This window comes from Calliphora vicina, chromosome 3 (assembly GCF_958450345.1).
Source record: "Calliphora vicina chromosome 3, idCalVici1.1, whole genome shotgun sequence".
In the NCBI taxonomy this organism is placed as follows: Eukaryota; Metazoa; Arthropoda; class Insecta; order Diptera; family Calliphoridae; genus Calliphora; species Calliphora vicina.
The window spans coordinates 75090792-75108008 of NC_088782.1; the positions used below are offsets into that span (position 1 = coordinate 75090792).

The 17217-nt window shown below is 32.0% G+C and overlaps 1 protein-coding gene across 1 annotated transcript in view; it reads right to left on the reverse strand.

Annotated features, from left to right (window-relative positions):
• Window positions 1–17217, reverse strand: part of LOC135953242 (bromodomain-containing protein DDB_G0280777) — a 53570-nt gene that overhangs the window by 16721 nt on the left and 19632 nt on the right. Inside the window, exon 4 of the mRNA XM_065503032.1 lies at window positions 13189–14332. Within this exon, the coding sequence (XP_065359104.1) occupies window positions 13189–14332 (1144 nt within the window). The remainder of the gene's footprint in view (window positions 1–13188; window positions 14333–17217) is intronic.

Genomic DNA, 17217 nt, shown 5'->3' on the forward strand with positions numbered 1-17217 from the left:
TCTTTAAAAATATCCAATTGATTTTTATTTTACATTAATTTCAAGAATAGTTTTCTTAAGTATTATTTCGGTACATCTTTTTATGAGTTCTTTCAAGAAACGAAAGAAAATCGAAAAAGTATTTTCATTACTCCCTCAAAATACTGTCACGAAATTTTACTTTAATTCAAATATAACGGTTTTAACGGCAGGTTTAAAGTTGCATAATGCTTCTCAAACAGCAGTGCTTCTCAACCTTTAACATATCGGTGGGTATTATTAACATTGCTGTGGATTATACAACATTGAATAAAAGCTTTGAGTTGAACATTGTTTGTAAGTATAGCAACACTAAATGATTAATGATTAACGTCGAAAGCTCTAGAATTCGAATATTCTAGTTTTAAGATCATTGTAGAAATAGAGCTTTCTAGATGGTAATGCAGTGTATATAAATTGGCAGTGAGAACACAAAACAGTCAGTCTAATTTAAAGCATCGTTAAGTAGACACATCTGCATTACCAGTGTATACATTATAAAATGTTTAATTTATTCGTGGGTACTTAAACTTAAAAAGTGACTATTTAAACTGTTGTTGTATAAATATTAATAAACAAGGACTTGTTACAATTTACAATACAATAAAATTACCATTGAATAGTTTTAGAAATAGAAAATTTTTTCGAGAAAAAAAAACTGCGCTACGCTGTTAAATTTTTCTACGCGCATAGAGAACAAAGTTACAAACAAAACAAGCCCTAAATTATTAAAATCTGTCCACAACTTTTTATTCACAAAAGATAAAACAAATATCCCCTAATATTTTATCAAAATACATAACTCGCAGTAATTAGGTACATCTTGCAGTGTTCTCCGATGTTTAGTACTGGAATAGTCGGCAATGCAATGCACAAAAAATATATTACAAAACGGCAAGATTCTGTAAATTTTCAGTTTGTTGTTGATTTGAATCCATAAATATGACTAGTGGAAATAAAAGATCTATATATATTATATATCAACATACAGTATTGTTCGAAACCTAAACAACTTTTCCGTATAAAACAATCTAAGTCGTATTTATTATTTTTAAATTGAAAACAATTAAAAAATTCAAATTTATTTGTTGTTTCCAATATAAAATAATAAAGAAAATGTTCGTTAGCATTTAGTGAGCCAGGCCCTAATTTATATTTTTATTGATTTAAAAGATGTAAAGGGTTCCCCAAAAAAATACCAAAACATAGTTTTTACCCAATTTCTCCCATAAAGGGTTCGAATTTCAAAAGTAAACTGTCCGCTAATTTTTAAGTAGATGATGTATTTTAAATGTGTTTGGTATCTGTATTAGTTTAGACGAAGGTTCGAAGCTTTACTCCCTAAACCTACGAATTCAAATTTACTATTTTATATGTATATGCAGATTACTGTTTGAATTCAAAATCCAGCATTTTGAAAAAAAAAAAAATAATTCGAAAATTGCTTGACAATTCGATGGTCCTTTAAAAATATTGGACGTCTATTTTAACAATAACTTTGTTTAGAATAAATTATTGGTTGAACACTCGCTGTAAGTGTTATTATTAAAATAATTGTATTAATTTTTAAATAAAAAAATGGGCTTAAAAAATTATATAAATTTTGGTTTTTAGAGCCTATTTCCGTTTTCCCTGATTATGTGTATATACAGTAGAAGACAAAACTGTTCACGATTAGATGAAATTTTAGTTTACAGATTATTTCTTGTACATAACAACTGCTCCGATAACATTTTCATTTTGTAAAATATTCAGCACTCTATTTACTATTATCTAGTATCTCACTCTGAAACTAACGGAACTTTTATACGTTTTTTGAATCACAGCTGAATGAAGTTATATGTGAACAGTATTGTCCCACAATAGATTTTGTGAAAAATTATATTAAATTCTGATATTACAAGGAAGAAATTTAGTAACTATAATTTCTTTAATTTCTTTATTACAAAAAAAAAAAACAGAAAATAAAGCACTTCAATAACTTGTCAGTTACTTTATAATGTGTAAAGCTATAAATTATGTTTTGAAGAAAAACACCCTAGAAGATATACAAAATTGCGTTTCATCCGATTAATTGCGAAAAATACAAAGTTTCTATCGGACTTATCAATAAGATAACAAAAACAAAATAATTAATGAGTCCTACGAAGATGATAAATTCGGTGGACGACCACCAGTCCACCGAATTTATCATCTGCTGATGCTCGAATAGCAAGGGCCTTAATCGTTTCAGGAGCCACAAACTAATGGAAACGAATTAAGTGCTTAGAGAGGCCCATGGATTCAACTTCAGTGACAAAACAATTCGAAGATATCTTAAAAATAACCGACTTAAAGCAAGAACGATTATAAAAAAACATTTTTAAGTCAAAGTCAACGTAAGGCTCGATTTAAGTTCGCTAAATCGTTACTTGTTACTTGGTCTGATGAAACTAAAATTAATCGGGTGGTGTCAGATGGACACACATGGACATGGGTTGTTAAACGCGTTGAGGTACAAGATCGCAACATATGTGAAACTATGAAATTTGGGGGGTGGATCAATCATGGTTTGGGAATGTTTTCGTGGCAATGAGCTCGGTGTACTTTGGCGTATCAATGGTATTATGAGTGCCACAGACTATATTACCATATTGGAGCACTCTTATCTCCCGAGTCTGGATATATTCAGTGTTGAACGTAGTCAACAATAAATATTTATGCAGGACAATGATCCCAAGAATACCATCAAACTGTTCGAATGGACTTTCCAGTCCACAAATTTAAACCCTATCGATTTTTAGACAATGACAATATAAAATACATGGGAATTTTGTCTTATTTAAGACGTTTTCAACACATATTCTGGTACGAATATTTGTAAATAAATAATAAAATTCTTCTGTAATACAGAATTTTCTGGATTTTTAGACAATGACAATATAAAATACATGGGAATTTTGTCTTATTTAAGACGTTTTCAACACTTATTCTGGTACGAATATTTGTAAATCTCCAGAAAAAAATTTGCATACCAATCATTGCTGAAACATAACTCGAAGTAGTTTAATTTTGGGTGAAACAGCAAAAATTATTTTTTTTGGTACTTAAGTATTTTTGTCTAGGTATGTTAGGTGAAGGTTGGACAGTTACCCCTTGATGTCACGGATTATGTATGTATTATAAGTCATAACTGGTGCGATTGTTGTTAACATATCTAAATTTAATGGTATTGCTAATTCTATTGTGCGTTTTGTGTATGGAGTTGAAAGACGCGATTTCTGAATATGTTACTAGATTTTTGGGATGTACTTTCCTAATTTTATTAAGTTTCGTTGCATGATTTTCGGTATGCCTTGAGATGAGATTAGTTAAAGATGGGGTCACTTAAATCAGTACGCACTGTAATAGTCATAACAACGCCCCCTGTTATCAAAATGGAAAAGATTTACATACAGTCAGCATATTAAAAAACATTTTTTTTTCAAGTTCTAGTATATTTAACAAAATATTAAATTGTTCTCTTATCTATATATATAAAAATGAAATGGTCCATGTATATAATGGCATCACGTGAGAACGGCTGGAGCGATTTGGCTGATTTTTTTTATTCGATTCGAAATTTTCAGAAGATTGTTTGAGTCCAGTCAACTGTAATAAAAAACACCTCCCTAAAGTATGCAACAAATTTAGATACTTTATTCTCAAATAAATAAGAACAGGCAGGTGTATGTGGGTTGGAGAAACTTGAAGAACTAACATTAGTAAATGCTACCGGGCGAAGCCGGGGGCGGTCAACTAGTAATATATAAACAAAAACTTAAATTAGTTCAACAGCAACAAACACAAAAATACTTAATTTTTAACGAGTCAAAAGAAAGTGTACAGTTTAGGGAAATTAGAATAAAAAAACATGTTTAGTATTTTATTTGACATCCTTTGGCTTTTAAAACAGTTTCAAGCCTCCTTGGCATTATTTCTACCATACTTTACGGTGGATAGTACATTTTTGGTCGAGCTCCTTATTTTTGCTTTTCCAAATTTTACTTCTTTTTTTTACTTCCGATACTCTCAAACCTGCTTTCCTCCGTAAACAGATCATTATTCCAAAACGATTTTACTTGGTTTCTATACTAGTTTGTGAATTCTCGACATCACTCTTTATTTCGTTTGGAAATGTGGGGATTTTCTCTCGGAACTCCACCATTTAGACCATTTGCGTGTAGCGCTCGATGAAACAGCAAGAACCACAAGAAATGATATAATATAGGCAAAAATAAAGAATAACAATATATATTTTTTATGTAAGTAGAAAAATCCTATTGTAATTCTATGGGCCGTTTTCTCAATGTATCGACTAACTGCCTGTTACTAAATGTCACCATAAATTTATTAGGCCGATAAACTGTCCGTTAACAATTTTGGTTTTCTCAATATACCGACAAAAAACATAATTTTCAGTTGTCAATACCTCTCAAAATAGATGTGAAAGTTGGGAACCCTGCCTTCAAGTGACAACATGTTTACATAAATCCGCTGTTTAATGTGGCCATCGACAGCCGGAATCTTTTGAAAAATTCATTATCCTGCATGTCTGACAGGTAGTTAGGCCTGGCATAATAAACTCTTTCAGCATAAAAACTATGAACAGCAGTCAACTGATTGAATTTATCTGTACGATAAATAAATAATTGGCAGATGAGGTCGGGTTAGCTTTGCGACAGAATAGAAGCAAATGAGACATTGAGAAAACCAAATTTCTTTAATCTGCAGTTTTTCGTTGGGAAAAAAGATAATCACCTAATGAGAAAACGGCCCTAAATGTGTACACTTTTTTCTGACGCGTTAAAAATGGAGTATTTTTGTTTTTGTTGGTACTGTTTTTGTTGTTGTTGAACTAATTCAGTTTTTTGTTTATATATATGAAATATACTAGAACTGGAGAAAAAACTGTTTTTTAATATGTAAATAAAACAATTTGTACACTTTCTTTTGACGCTGAGTGTATGTTTTTGACAACAAATCTAACGTTATTCTACAATGAATTGCAAGTCACTAAGTTTAGTTTTAAAAACTGTAGACACAATGGAAAAAGAAGCTGGAGATAAAATTGTGCACAAATTTCTAGAAAATCCGACTTTTTCGGGTTCAAAGATAGCCAAAATGTTATTTTCGGCAGATACCAGGTCAAAAATTTTACGTCTGGGCAGCTCGTGGTTGTGTGGGCTTTAAATATAAATAAGTAAAATTGAACAAAAATATTAATTTGGCAGGCAATCCGCAGCTACGGTTTGAAGAGTCAAGCTTTTCAGACATGTATAGCAATTACATCAGAATTATATATAAAAACAGAGTTTGGAAAAGCGATTGCTGGCATTTATAAGACATCACACATCTGATACAAAGTTTTAACCAGATCTGACAAGTTGTCATTACTCAAATACCATTGATGTTATACCAAAACACAACAATCCAACAAATTGCCCAAATCTTCGTCCAATCGAGATATATTGGGCAATTGTTAAACGTAAATTGAAAAAGAGTGGAGGTACAGTAAATAACCAGATGTTGATGGGAACAAAGTGGAATAAATATGTTGGAATAACGGTAGAAGTTGAAAGAAAAGTTGTGCAGCTTTTAATGGGAGGCATAAAAAGAAAATCCAGAAAATTTATTCGAAATAGACACATACAGTATATATTTTTTTAAAGCATAAAAATTACCTTTAACTTCATTTATAAAATGTTAACATACGTTGTTTCATTTAAAAGTTATGCTCACTTTAATCCGTACCGATTTTAAGTGGTCACTTCTTTATGCCGTTGCAAATATATATATATGTCATTTGTTTTTCCTCAGTCATCTAGAAATCGTCAGATTCGAATCCCTATATTCAATATTTGAAAGACCGGTTTTGAATAATTTAGCTTTGTAACTACTTAAAAATTTAATTACGAATTTTCTCATATTTAGTGAATTTATTTAGTGGACTCAGGTAACTGAATGATTTGTACAGTCACAGACAACATTTAGTATACATCACGCATTTTCATCTATGAAGCTAAATATTTTAATTAGAGAAAGAAATATATAAGTTTGAATAAACTTAAAATTAAATTTAGAGTTTAATATTTTATTATTTTGAAGAACTTTGAAAATTAAAATTGATTTCATGGAAAATTTATAGGAAGAAGGACAGTCATAAATTAGTATACAGTTGATGGATAATGCTCTATTTTATATTACCAAAATCCGAAAATAATAAGTTAATATTTTGTTTGAAATTAAAGAACATCAGTTATATATTTAGTAATTCCCCTCCCCCTCTTACTAGTTCGTCCTTAGATGAAATGGATCGTTTACTAATATTCCGGTCTAAAATTTCCCACAGGTGCTCTATTGGGTTTAGGTCTGGAGACTGGTTAATCTATATGAAGAGAAGCCACACGAAATTGCATTAGGTGTTGCGGGTTCGATCCCCGCCAGACTCAGGGTGTATCTGCAGAAAAGCAAAAACGTTGTCGATATTCAGTAGTAGATATTCATTTCTATATATAGACTTAAGTATTCCAAGGTTCTGGAGTATCCAGAGTCTTAATCAGACCCTGTGAGTCTGACCGCAGAGTCAAGAGTGGAATGGACCTTACAACTTCTGTTATCATTATTTCATGAAATAAATTAGATTTCACTGCCGAATTGATGATACAATTTATTGCCATTATGAATGAATATAGATAGAGTCACTAGGGATGCCAATCTCGAAATCTCGATTCTGAAAATCCCGGGATTTTCGGGATTTCCCGAATCCCGGGATTTGTGAAAAAAATCCTGGGATTTTTCGCAACTCATTAGGAATTGGAAGGTTTCTGATGATTGCTCTCTCTCGGATCATTGGTATCTGACATTCTCAATAGAATTAGTAGTTGAAAAGGAAAAGCCTTTTCTAAACAGGAGGAAAACCAAATGGGATGATAATAGGCGGATCATTTATGGTTTACTTCCCTCACCCCCTCTGATAAGTAACACTAGGGATATTGAAAGCTCTGGGGGAAAGCTCACACTTTCTTACCGTGAGGCCACATTGATTCCAAATGACCTAAAAAATTATTTTCATTATTTATACAACATTGGCAATCACGTGGTGGTATGCCAAAAATTTCGCCAAAATTAGTTATATACTACTGTGACATTCATTCCGAAAGGAGGTAAAGCGTCACTCACCAAAGCAAAAGATTTCAGACCAATAAGTCTATCATCATTCTTGCTGAAACCCCTTGAAAGAATCATCCACATACGAGTGTCTTAGAAACAAGGATCATAAACTCCCTCTCAACACGCCTACATGAAGGGCAAATCTGTTGAGACAGCACTTCACTCCTTAGTGGAATATATTGAGAAATCCCTCGAATTCGGTAACTTCTCATTAGTGGCCCTTCTGGATATAGAAGGAGCCTTCAATAATGTAGAATCTGCAACTATAGTTTCAGCTCTACATGATCTTGTATGGACCAATCAACTGTAAGGTTCATCACGAACCTTCTACGATACAGGATCATTCGTTCCGAAAAGGGAACAGCAGTGATCACGAGAATGGCTACCAGGGGTACGCCTCAAGGAGTCGTCTTATCACCACTTCTGTGGAACCTGGCCATAAATTGTCTGCTCAGGAAATTGTATCTCATGGGTTATAAAACTGTCGCCTACGCGGATGACGTCGCAGTGGCAGTCTCTCAGATCTACTTGGGTACGATATCACAACGCCTGGAACATGCACTCAGTGTACTAATTCGGTGGAGTACAGACAGTGGATTGAGTGTTAACCCAAGCAAAATCGAACTTGTACTGTTCAAAATGAAGTACAAGATTCCTCATTTCTCGCTACCCCGATTAAATGGTGTTGAACTAACACTATCGGACAATGCGAAATACTTAGGAGTTATTCTGGATAGCAAACTATCCTGGAAACCATTACCCTTTCGAGGACGTCAATAGTCTTGACGGCTATGTACGTCTGTAAGAAGACAATAGGTACACAGTGGGTATTAGACACCAGTTCGTCAACTGGCTATGTAATACGGTCATTAAGCTGACAATATTCTATGGAGTTTCTGTCTGGTGGAAGGCACTAGACAAAGGCTCAATTCGCATGCTATTCGAGAAAATTTTAAGAAGAATGGCAATCCTGATAACAGGAGCTAAGGACGACCGCAACAAAGTCGCTCTGTCAACAAGATATCAGCCATGGATATTCGTATATATTCCGACAGTCAGGCCGCAAAACAGTCTCTAACAGGTGTATATACGACATCTAATTTGGTCCAGGAATGCCGGGCATCCTTAAAAAGGATGGGTACGGGAACACGGAGATACTACGGGCAACTGCGTTGCTGAAGATTTGGCGAAAAAAGGCGCCATGCTACCTAACGGAGACATAGATTTCCTATGTGGGATTCCGTTATCCAAATGTAAGCTACAAATTAGTAACTTCTACTATGAGCTCGCTCAGACATGATGGGGTTGTGAACCCACATGCACTATTGCCAGAATGGTATGGCCCCAACTGAATCGTGGACGAACAACATATCTTCTTGGCTTGACACGCACACAATTGAGTGGTGTAGTGGTGGTCATAACCGGACACTGCACTTTTGGCAACCATACGACGGGACTTGGCTTGCCCTACAACGATTTCTGCAGAAGTTGTCAAAACGAGGAGGAGGGGATGAGACCATATTTCATCTTCTTTGTCACTGTCCGGCATTAGGAGATCTACGCTTAAGGTTTCCGGGACATCGTTCCTTAAATAGTCTTTCAGAGCTATCGAATATGAGGCTAGATGACATTAATGCCTTTATAAGGAGCAGTAATTGGTTAAAACGACCAGACATGGGGATCTCTTTAGAGTTACCTAATAAACGCCAACTCATCGGTACGCAATTTTTAAAAAAATCTCCCTCTTTCTTCGGACATCTTCCTTTTAATCTTCCCCTTTTTTCTTTTTAATTTCTATCTGTCCCTCTTTTTCTGACTTTCTACTTTCAGATAACACAAAGAGACCTATAGCTTTGGACCCACGTGAGCTGCTCTTCTTTTCTTCACTTCGCGGTTGCCTGGAAACCTTACCTTATAAAAAATGCTTGAAAATATTACTTATTTGATTAATCTACATTTTCTTCTTCAAAAATGTTTAACTGAAGTGTTCCATTCTTTTTAAGCTCTGATATACTACATATTTATAAAAATGTGTAATGTTAATCCAACTGTTCTTACATATATCGTCCCCTCAATAAAACCATAGTTCCTCGCTAGTATTGTCCAGAATACGAAGATTTTCGTCAATTTACACGTACACAACCCGAATGTAAACAATAGAGAGTAAAAATACAAATATTTCAATCAGTTGCTTGATGTTGTTGCGGATATTTTATTGTTTACGCATACATGCACACAAATTTAATGCCTCTATTTGCAGGACTATGATAAAACAATAGTGTGTAAGCATATGGGGCATTTCATGTCAAGTGAACCAACTTTTGAAATCGATGTCTTCCGATCGGGATGAAATTTGCACCAAGGTTAGCTCTATTGGATAGTAACTCAGACACAATTTTTCAACAACATCGGTCGAGAACTCTCTGAGTTATAGGGGGTAAAATTTTGACAATTTGGTCAAACAGGGGTTTTTTCTTATCCATGTAACTTATTACCTATTGTTCTTAGCAAAATGTGTCCCAAATAGTATAGATAGCTATTTCTTCGATCTTTCGAAAAAAAATATTTAAAAAAAAAAATAAAAAATTTTTAATATTTTTTTTCCGAAATCAAAAACTTTTTTGACTTTTTTTTAAAATATGCCCTTTTTTTTTTTTCTTAAAATAAAGTTTAGATATTTTCCTTGAACACCTACTTGGTCGCTTAGTGGGATGCGAGTGGGATATCTATCAAAATAAATATTTTGTAACTCAAAACAAGCTATTTTTGACTTTTTTTGCAAAATCAAAAACTTTGTTGACTTTTTTTTTTCAAAATGGACCCTTTTTTAATCTTTTTTTTTAGGTCAAACAAAAGCTTAGATATTATCCTTGAAGACCCTTTTGGTCGCTTAGTGGGATGCGAGTGGGATATCTATCAAAATAAATATTTTTTAACTCAAGACTTACAATTTTTGACTTTTTTTTTGCAAATACGATTTTTTTTCCAAATGGGCCCTTTTTTTAAAATTTTTTTTGTAGTCAAAAGAAAGCTTAGGTCCATTAAGATATTTTTAGTCCCTTAGTGGGATGCGAGTGGGATATCTATCAAAATAAATATTTTGTAACGCAAGACATACAATTTTTTAATTATTTTTTGCAAAATCAAAATTTTTTTCCAATATGGGCCCTTTTTTAATTTTTTTTTTTTTGCTCAAAAGAAAGCCTAGGTCCATTCCTTTAAGATATTTTTAGTCCCTTAGTGGGATGCGAGTGGGATATCTATCAAAATAAATATTTTGTAACAATTTTTTAATTTTTTTTTGCAAAATCGAAATTTTTTTCCAATATGGGACTTTTTTTTAAAAATTTTTTTTTGCTCAAAAGAAAGCTTAGGTCTTTTCCTTTAAGACCTATTTTGTCACTTAGGAAGATGTGAGTAGGATATCTATTAAAATAAAAATGTTGTAACTCAAGACATTCAATTATTGACTTTTTTTTGCAAATTCGAATTTTTTTTCAAAATGGGCCCTTTTTTAAAAATTTTTTTTTAGTCAAAAGAAAGCTTAGGTCCATTCCTTTAAGATATTTTAGGTCCCTTAGTGGGATACGAGTGGGATATCTATCAAAATAAATATTTTGTAACTCAAGATATACAATTTTTGATTTTTTGGCAAAATCAAAAACTTTTTTGACTTTTTTTTAAAATGGGCCCTTTTTGTAATTTTTTTTTTTGCTATAAAGAAAGCTTAGGCCTATTCCTTTAAGATGGTTTTGATCGCTTAGTGGGATGCGAGTGGGATATATATCAAAATAAATGTTTTGTAACTCAAGACATACAATTTTTGTGTTAAAACATTTATTTTGATAGATATCCCACTCGCATCCCACTAAGGGACTAAAAATATCTTAAAGGAATGGACCTAGGCTTTCTTTTGAGCAAAAAAAAAATTTAAAAAAGGGCCCATATTGGAAAAAAAATTTGATTTTGCAAAAAAAAATTAAAAAATTGTATGTCTTGCGTTACAAAATATTTATTTTGATAGATATCCCACTCGCATCCCACTAAGGGACTAAAAATATCTTAAAGGAATGGACCTAAGCTTTCTTTTGACTACAAAAAATCGTATTTGCAAAAAAAAAGTCAAAAATTGTAAGTCTTGAGTTAAAAAATATTTATTTTGATAGATATCCCACTCGCATCCCACTAAGCGACCAAAAGGGTCTTCAAGGATAATATCTAAGCTTTTGTTTGACCTAAAAAAAAAGATTAAAAAAGGGTCCATTTTGAAAAAAAAAAAGTCAACAAAGTTTTTGATTTTGCAAAAAAAGTCAAAAATAGCTTGTTTTGAGTTACAAAATATTTATTTTGATAGATATCCCACTCGCATCCCACTAAGCGACCAAGTAGGTGTTCAAGGAAAATATCTAAACTTTATTTTAAGAAAAAAAAAAAAAAAAAAAAAAAGGCATATTTTAAAAAAAAGTCAAAAAAGTTTTTGATTTCGGAAAAAAAATATTTAAAATTTTTTATTTTTTTTTTTAAATATTTTTTTTCGAAAGATCGAAGAAATAGCTATCTATACTATTTGGGACACATTTTGCTAAGAACAATAGGTAATAAGTTACATGGATAAGAAAAAACCCCTGTTTGACCAAATTGTCAAAATTTTACCCCCTATAACTCAGAGAGTTCTCGACCGATGTTGTTGAAAAATTGTGTCTGAGTTACTATCCAATAGAGCTAACCTTGGTGCAAATTTCATCCCGATCGGAAGACATCGATTTCAAAAGTTGGTTCACTTGACATGAAATGCCCCATATACATAACTGATTCTATATGTGGTCACAATTTTGTGAAATTCTACTTCCACAAAGTGGGTCAAAAAATCAATTGAAATATTACTTTTGTTCCAGATATCTACTAACACAAAAATTGTATACTCATAAACTGTACGAATCGACTCCCAAACTTCTTTATTCAGGTTATGCAATTATTTCCAGAACTGTTCATGGTATTGTTTTTAGAGTTTTTAATTATAATTTTAATTACTTTATAAAAAATTTCACTGCGACAGCAAAAGGTAGTGGTTTATACAGGTCTAAAGTAAATTAGTAATTTTTTCCATTGACATTTCTCTCTCCTTTCGTTCAATGTGTTTATTCTATGTTTGCGATGTTTTGAGAACAATATTTTATATTAAATTGAGACAATAACAATTTTCAAAATTTGATACAATTTGTTTCGTGTCATTTTGAAATAAAAACCTCACCCACAAAAACGATTTTTTAAAGTAAAAATTTTCTGAAATTTGTATAACTTTTTTATGTTTTTATAGTAAAATCGCAAATTTTAAATATATGTAGATTCGAGCCAGGTTGATGTATTGATAAAAAAAAACTATTTGCGTTTTTTGAATAAAAAAATGTTCTCCAAATTTTACCGCGTTTTGTGGGTGAACTTATTTGACAACCGCGATAAAGTAATACAGTTTTTTTTAAATAACTTTAAATGGCCTATTCAACTATGCTAGGGCCACTTTGATATTTGCAAAAAATGTAAAAAAGTTATTGCCCTAATGTACATATTTTTTTCAGAATGATCTCAAAATATACAATTAATTTTTTATTTCAGATGAACATAAAATGTGAAACTGAAACCTTTGTTTATGTTTGAGAATTTCGCCTGAAATTAAATGTAATTTTTCAAAACATTTGGTTTGCTGGAAACATTTCAGATTTGATTTTCAAATTGTAAGTAAGTAAAAAAAAATTACAGTGTTTTCGCTGGTATCTGCTTTTATATTCAAGTCTAGCTCACAACTGATTTATGGTTTAGTTTTTTTTTTTTGAAACATATGCAAAAATATTCTACGTATATAAATAACTTTCATTAAAATTGAGCAGTTTGTTTTTCTCATTTCATACAAAATGTTACGACATTTTAATAACCATTCGTATGGAACGAGTTTACTAACTATTGAGGAAATATGCAACTTACCTTAGAGGCTCGCTGCAATTCCTGTTCTTCTATATCACATTTTGTTGGTGACTGTTGTGATGCAATGTCTTCAATACGTAAATTAGGCAAGTTGGTATTATTAAACACTTCACTGTTTAGTTTGTTAGATTTAGTTTTGCTTGATGGTCTGGGCATTGTGTTGTTATTGTTATTACTATTTTGTATAATAATATTTGTAGTAGTAATGTTGTTTCCTGTAGAATTGCTATTTGTTGTAGTTTCGCAGTTTATATCAACACTTTGGTTTAGAACAGGTTTATACAGAAACTGACTTTCAGACTCGTTTAATATAGAATTATCAACAATTGCAAAATTGTTAATTTGATGATCTTTAAAAGATTCTAATTCACTGTAAGTTACAGATTTCACAGACGATTGTTGTTGTTGTTGTACAAGTGAATTGTTTAAATCTCGATTTAATTTGAATTCTTCACCACTATCACAGCTGAAGCTTTTGGATAAATTAATAATAATATTATTATCATTAAATTCACTTAAATTGTTTACATCATTTATTTCCGACGATGAGTGTATTTGCTGAGCATTGACAATAACTGCTTGATTTGTTGATTCGTCACCGTCGTTGTTTGAGATTGTTGTTGTATTTATAGAATTTTCGTTTAAATTTTCATTATTTTTAGAAATATGACTTTGAGAGCGTTGTTGTGTCGTCGACGTTGATAATAATTTTCTTAATAAACGCTGTTCTCGTCGTTGTTCTCGCGACTCTTTGTTTTCTTTGCTTAATTTTTCTTTTTTCTTTGTTATTGTTGTTGAAATATTACTACAAGTACTAACGACGCCACCACTAATATCAATTTTGCCAACTTCGTCTGCTTTAGACGATGGTTTTTGGTTAACTGAAGCAGTTGTTGTGTCGTCCAAAGTAATTGCCAATTGTTGGCTTAGACTTTTGCTCGTATCGCTTGTTGTTATTGGAGCTAGTACTAGTAGTTGTGTTGATAATGCTGTCTGTTGTATTTGTGGTGGTGATGGTGGTGGTTGTTGTTGTATTTGCGTTGTTGTTGTGTTTGGTGGAGTTGTTTGACTGCGTCGTGCCCTTGGAATATAAACAGCTCTATCTGGACGCCGTTCACGTCTAGTTTGTTGTTGTAGTTGTTGCCTATAAAGATTGACATGTGTGTAGGGTAGTCGTGTTAATATATGCATAACGAAACGAAAGAATATTAGAATGAAAAAAAGGCAAACAAAATACAAAATTTGAGAAATATAAGAGCAAAACAAATAATACTAAATAAAAGCAAAATAAACCCTGTATTTACCGTTAATATTCTGTTCACTGACTACATTTCTGTTTAAGTTCCAAAAGAACCCGAGTTAATATTATACATATGTATGTACGTACATAAATATAAATTTTGTAAAAATATTATTGAAATGTTTAATACAAAAAGGAAAATTAGCTGACAAACGTATTGTTATTTCCACCCTGTAGTGCGGTTTCATTTTAAATAAAATATTATTTATTCAATATTTTAAGAAAAATAAAATGAAATATTTTGTACTAGTAATAAATATGTTTGTGGTTCGATGCACGTATTATCATCTGGCATGTATGAAAAAAGCAAGGTTGCCTACGTTACCGGTAAGCTATCGTTACCCCTAAAATACCCATTCAGACGAATTACCGTTACAGCTACGCTATTGTTAGTGAAATTACAGCAATTATCGTTAGCGCTACGTACATATGTTTTTACAGTGAGCAAGTTTCGATCCAGCATATTTTTAGTCAAACTAATTAAAATGATAAGAAAGTAATTTATAAAAAAATTAGAAGACTCTGGCGGTACCGTGAAATAACTCCCCACGAAAAAATTAAATAACACCCAACAAATTTTTCATACAACATAGGACTTATTTCATTATGAAACAACTCCTAACGCATAGGGAGTTATTTCATGATTTTTTGCTGGGAGTTATTTCATAATGCAATAACTCCCAATGAAACAACTCCCAATGAAATTTTTGTTGGGTTTTATTTCATTTTATTTTGGGAATTAGGAGTTATTTCTGTATTGGGAGTTATTTCATTTTTGTTGGGTTCTACTTTGCAAAAGCAGAACCCATAAATATCAAAAACTGGCTTCACTCAGAAAAGTTTTTTGTATTGACGGCCTTCGGCCGGGCGCTAAGGTTTTCTCTCTGGGGTGTCTCAAAAACTGGCTTCGCTCAGAAAATTTTTTTGCATTGCCGGCCTTCGGCCGCAATTTATTTATGTAATCTAAAAAAAGGAACTAAAAAAGTGAAATTATTCTTCTGGCTTCACTCAGAAAATTTTTTCTGCATTGCCGGCCTTCGGCCGGGCGCTAAGGTTTTCTCCTCTGGGGTGTATCAAAAACTGGCTTCGCCCAGAAAAGTTTTTTGCATTGCCGGCCTTTGGCCGGGCGCAAAGGTTTTCTCCTCTATGGTGTATCAAAAACCGGCTTCGCTCAGAAAAGATTTCTTTCATTGCAGAAAGGTTTTATAATATTTCAGAAAGCCGATTTTCATTTCGCACCAGATTAAGAAATCGTTGCAACCTGACAAAGGCCGACAATGTAAAAAGAATCTATTCTGAGCGCAGGCGGTTTTTGATATACCCCAGAGGAGAAAACCTGTGCGCATGGCCGAAGGCCGGCAATGCAAAAAACTTTTTTGAGTGAAGGCAGTTTTTAATATTTGCAAAAGCAAATAAAATAAAATGAAATAATACCCAACAAAAATTTCATTGGGAGTTGTTTCATTGGGAGTTATTGCATTATGAAATTACTCCCAACAAAAAATTATGAAATAACTCCCTATGCGTTAGGAGTTATTTCATAATGAAATAAGTTCCAAGTTGTATGAAAAATGTGTTGGGTGTTATTTCATTTTTTCGTTGGGAGTAATTTCATTTGGGAGTTATTTCACGGTACCCACAATTATGGTTCTTCAGATAACCGATAATAATTATTTATTTTCTATGGAGGTGTCATGAGGTTCATTCCCGTTGTTTAGCCTCCTAAATGGCACAAATAAACAGACATACATTCATTTTTATATATGTATATATTAGGGTATTCAATTAATCGGGTTTCTGGTTTAATCGGTTAACCGAGCAAATAATTAATCGGGGTTAAGATTTATTCGGTTAATAATCGGTTAATTTAAAATTATTCGAATAACCGAATAATATCTATTTTAATTTTAAATTGAAAATACAACCACGAATTTTGTATACAAAAACATAAAAAAACAAACAAAACATAACAATTCAACCAAAAAATAATAGCAAATATGGTATTTGAGATCCTTTTTGTATACACATTTGAGTTTTTTAGGATTTTGGTGAGATCTTCCGAAATAATCTTTTATAAAAATAATATAATTAATTTTTTTTCCTTTTAAACGATTTTTTTCTTTAGATTTAATATAACTTGACTTGGAAAAAACTCTTTCGCTGATTGTAGATTTTGGAGAAATCGAAAGCATGATGAAGAATATTCAATATCTCAGTTTTTTTTAGTTTTTCTAAGCATATCATGGGTGTCCTTTTTGGATTGTTTTAGATATTGAATACTTTTGATAGTTTCGTTTAGTTTCGTTAAGTTCTGTACATGCAAACAAATTTTTAAATACATGTAAATTAAATATGTCAGTTGTTAATCTCACTAAACATTTTTCTTGGATGTTCGAAAAAATATAGCATTTTAATTTGTAATTGAATTGAATTGGAAAAATAAATTCAAAAAAATATGTTAAAGTGCAAAAAAAAGGAATTTCGGTTAATCGAAACAATTAATCGGTTTATTTGTTATTTGAAAATCGTCAATTTTAAATTATTCGAACAGTTAACCGTCCCTAGTATATATACATAGATATAAGTCAGATTACCATCAATAAAATACCGTTACCGAAATAATAAAAAAATACAGTTACTGAAATAATCCAAATTAGCGTTACCGTTTCGAATCGGTATACAACCTTGGAAAAACGTCATAACTATTACAGACCCTACTTTAAAAGTCT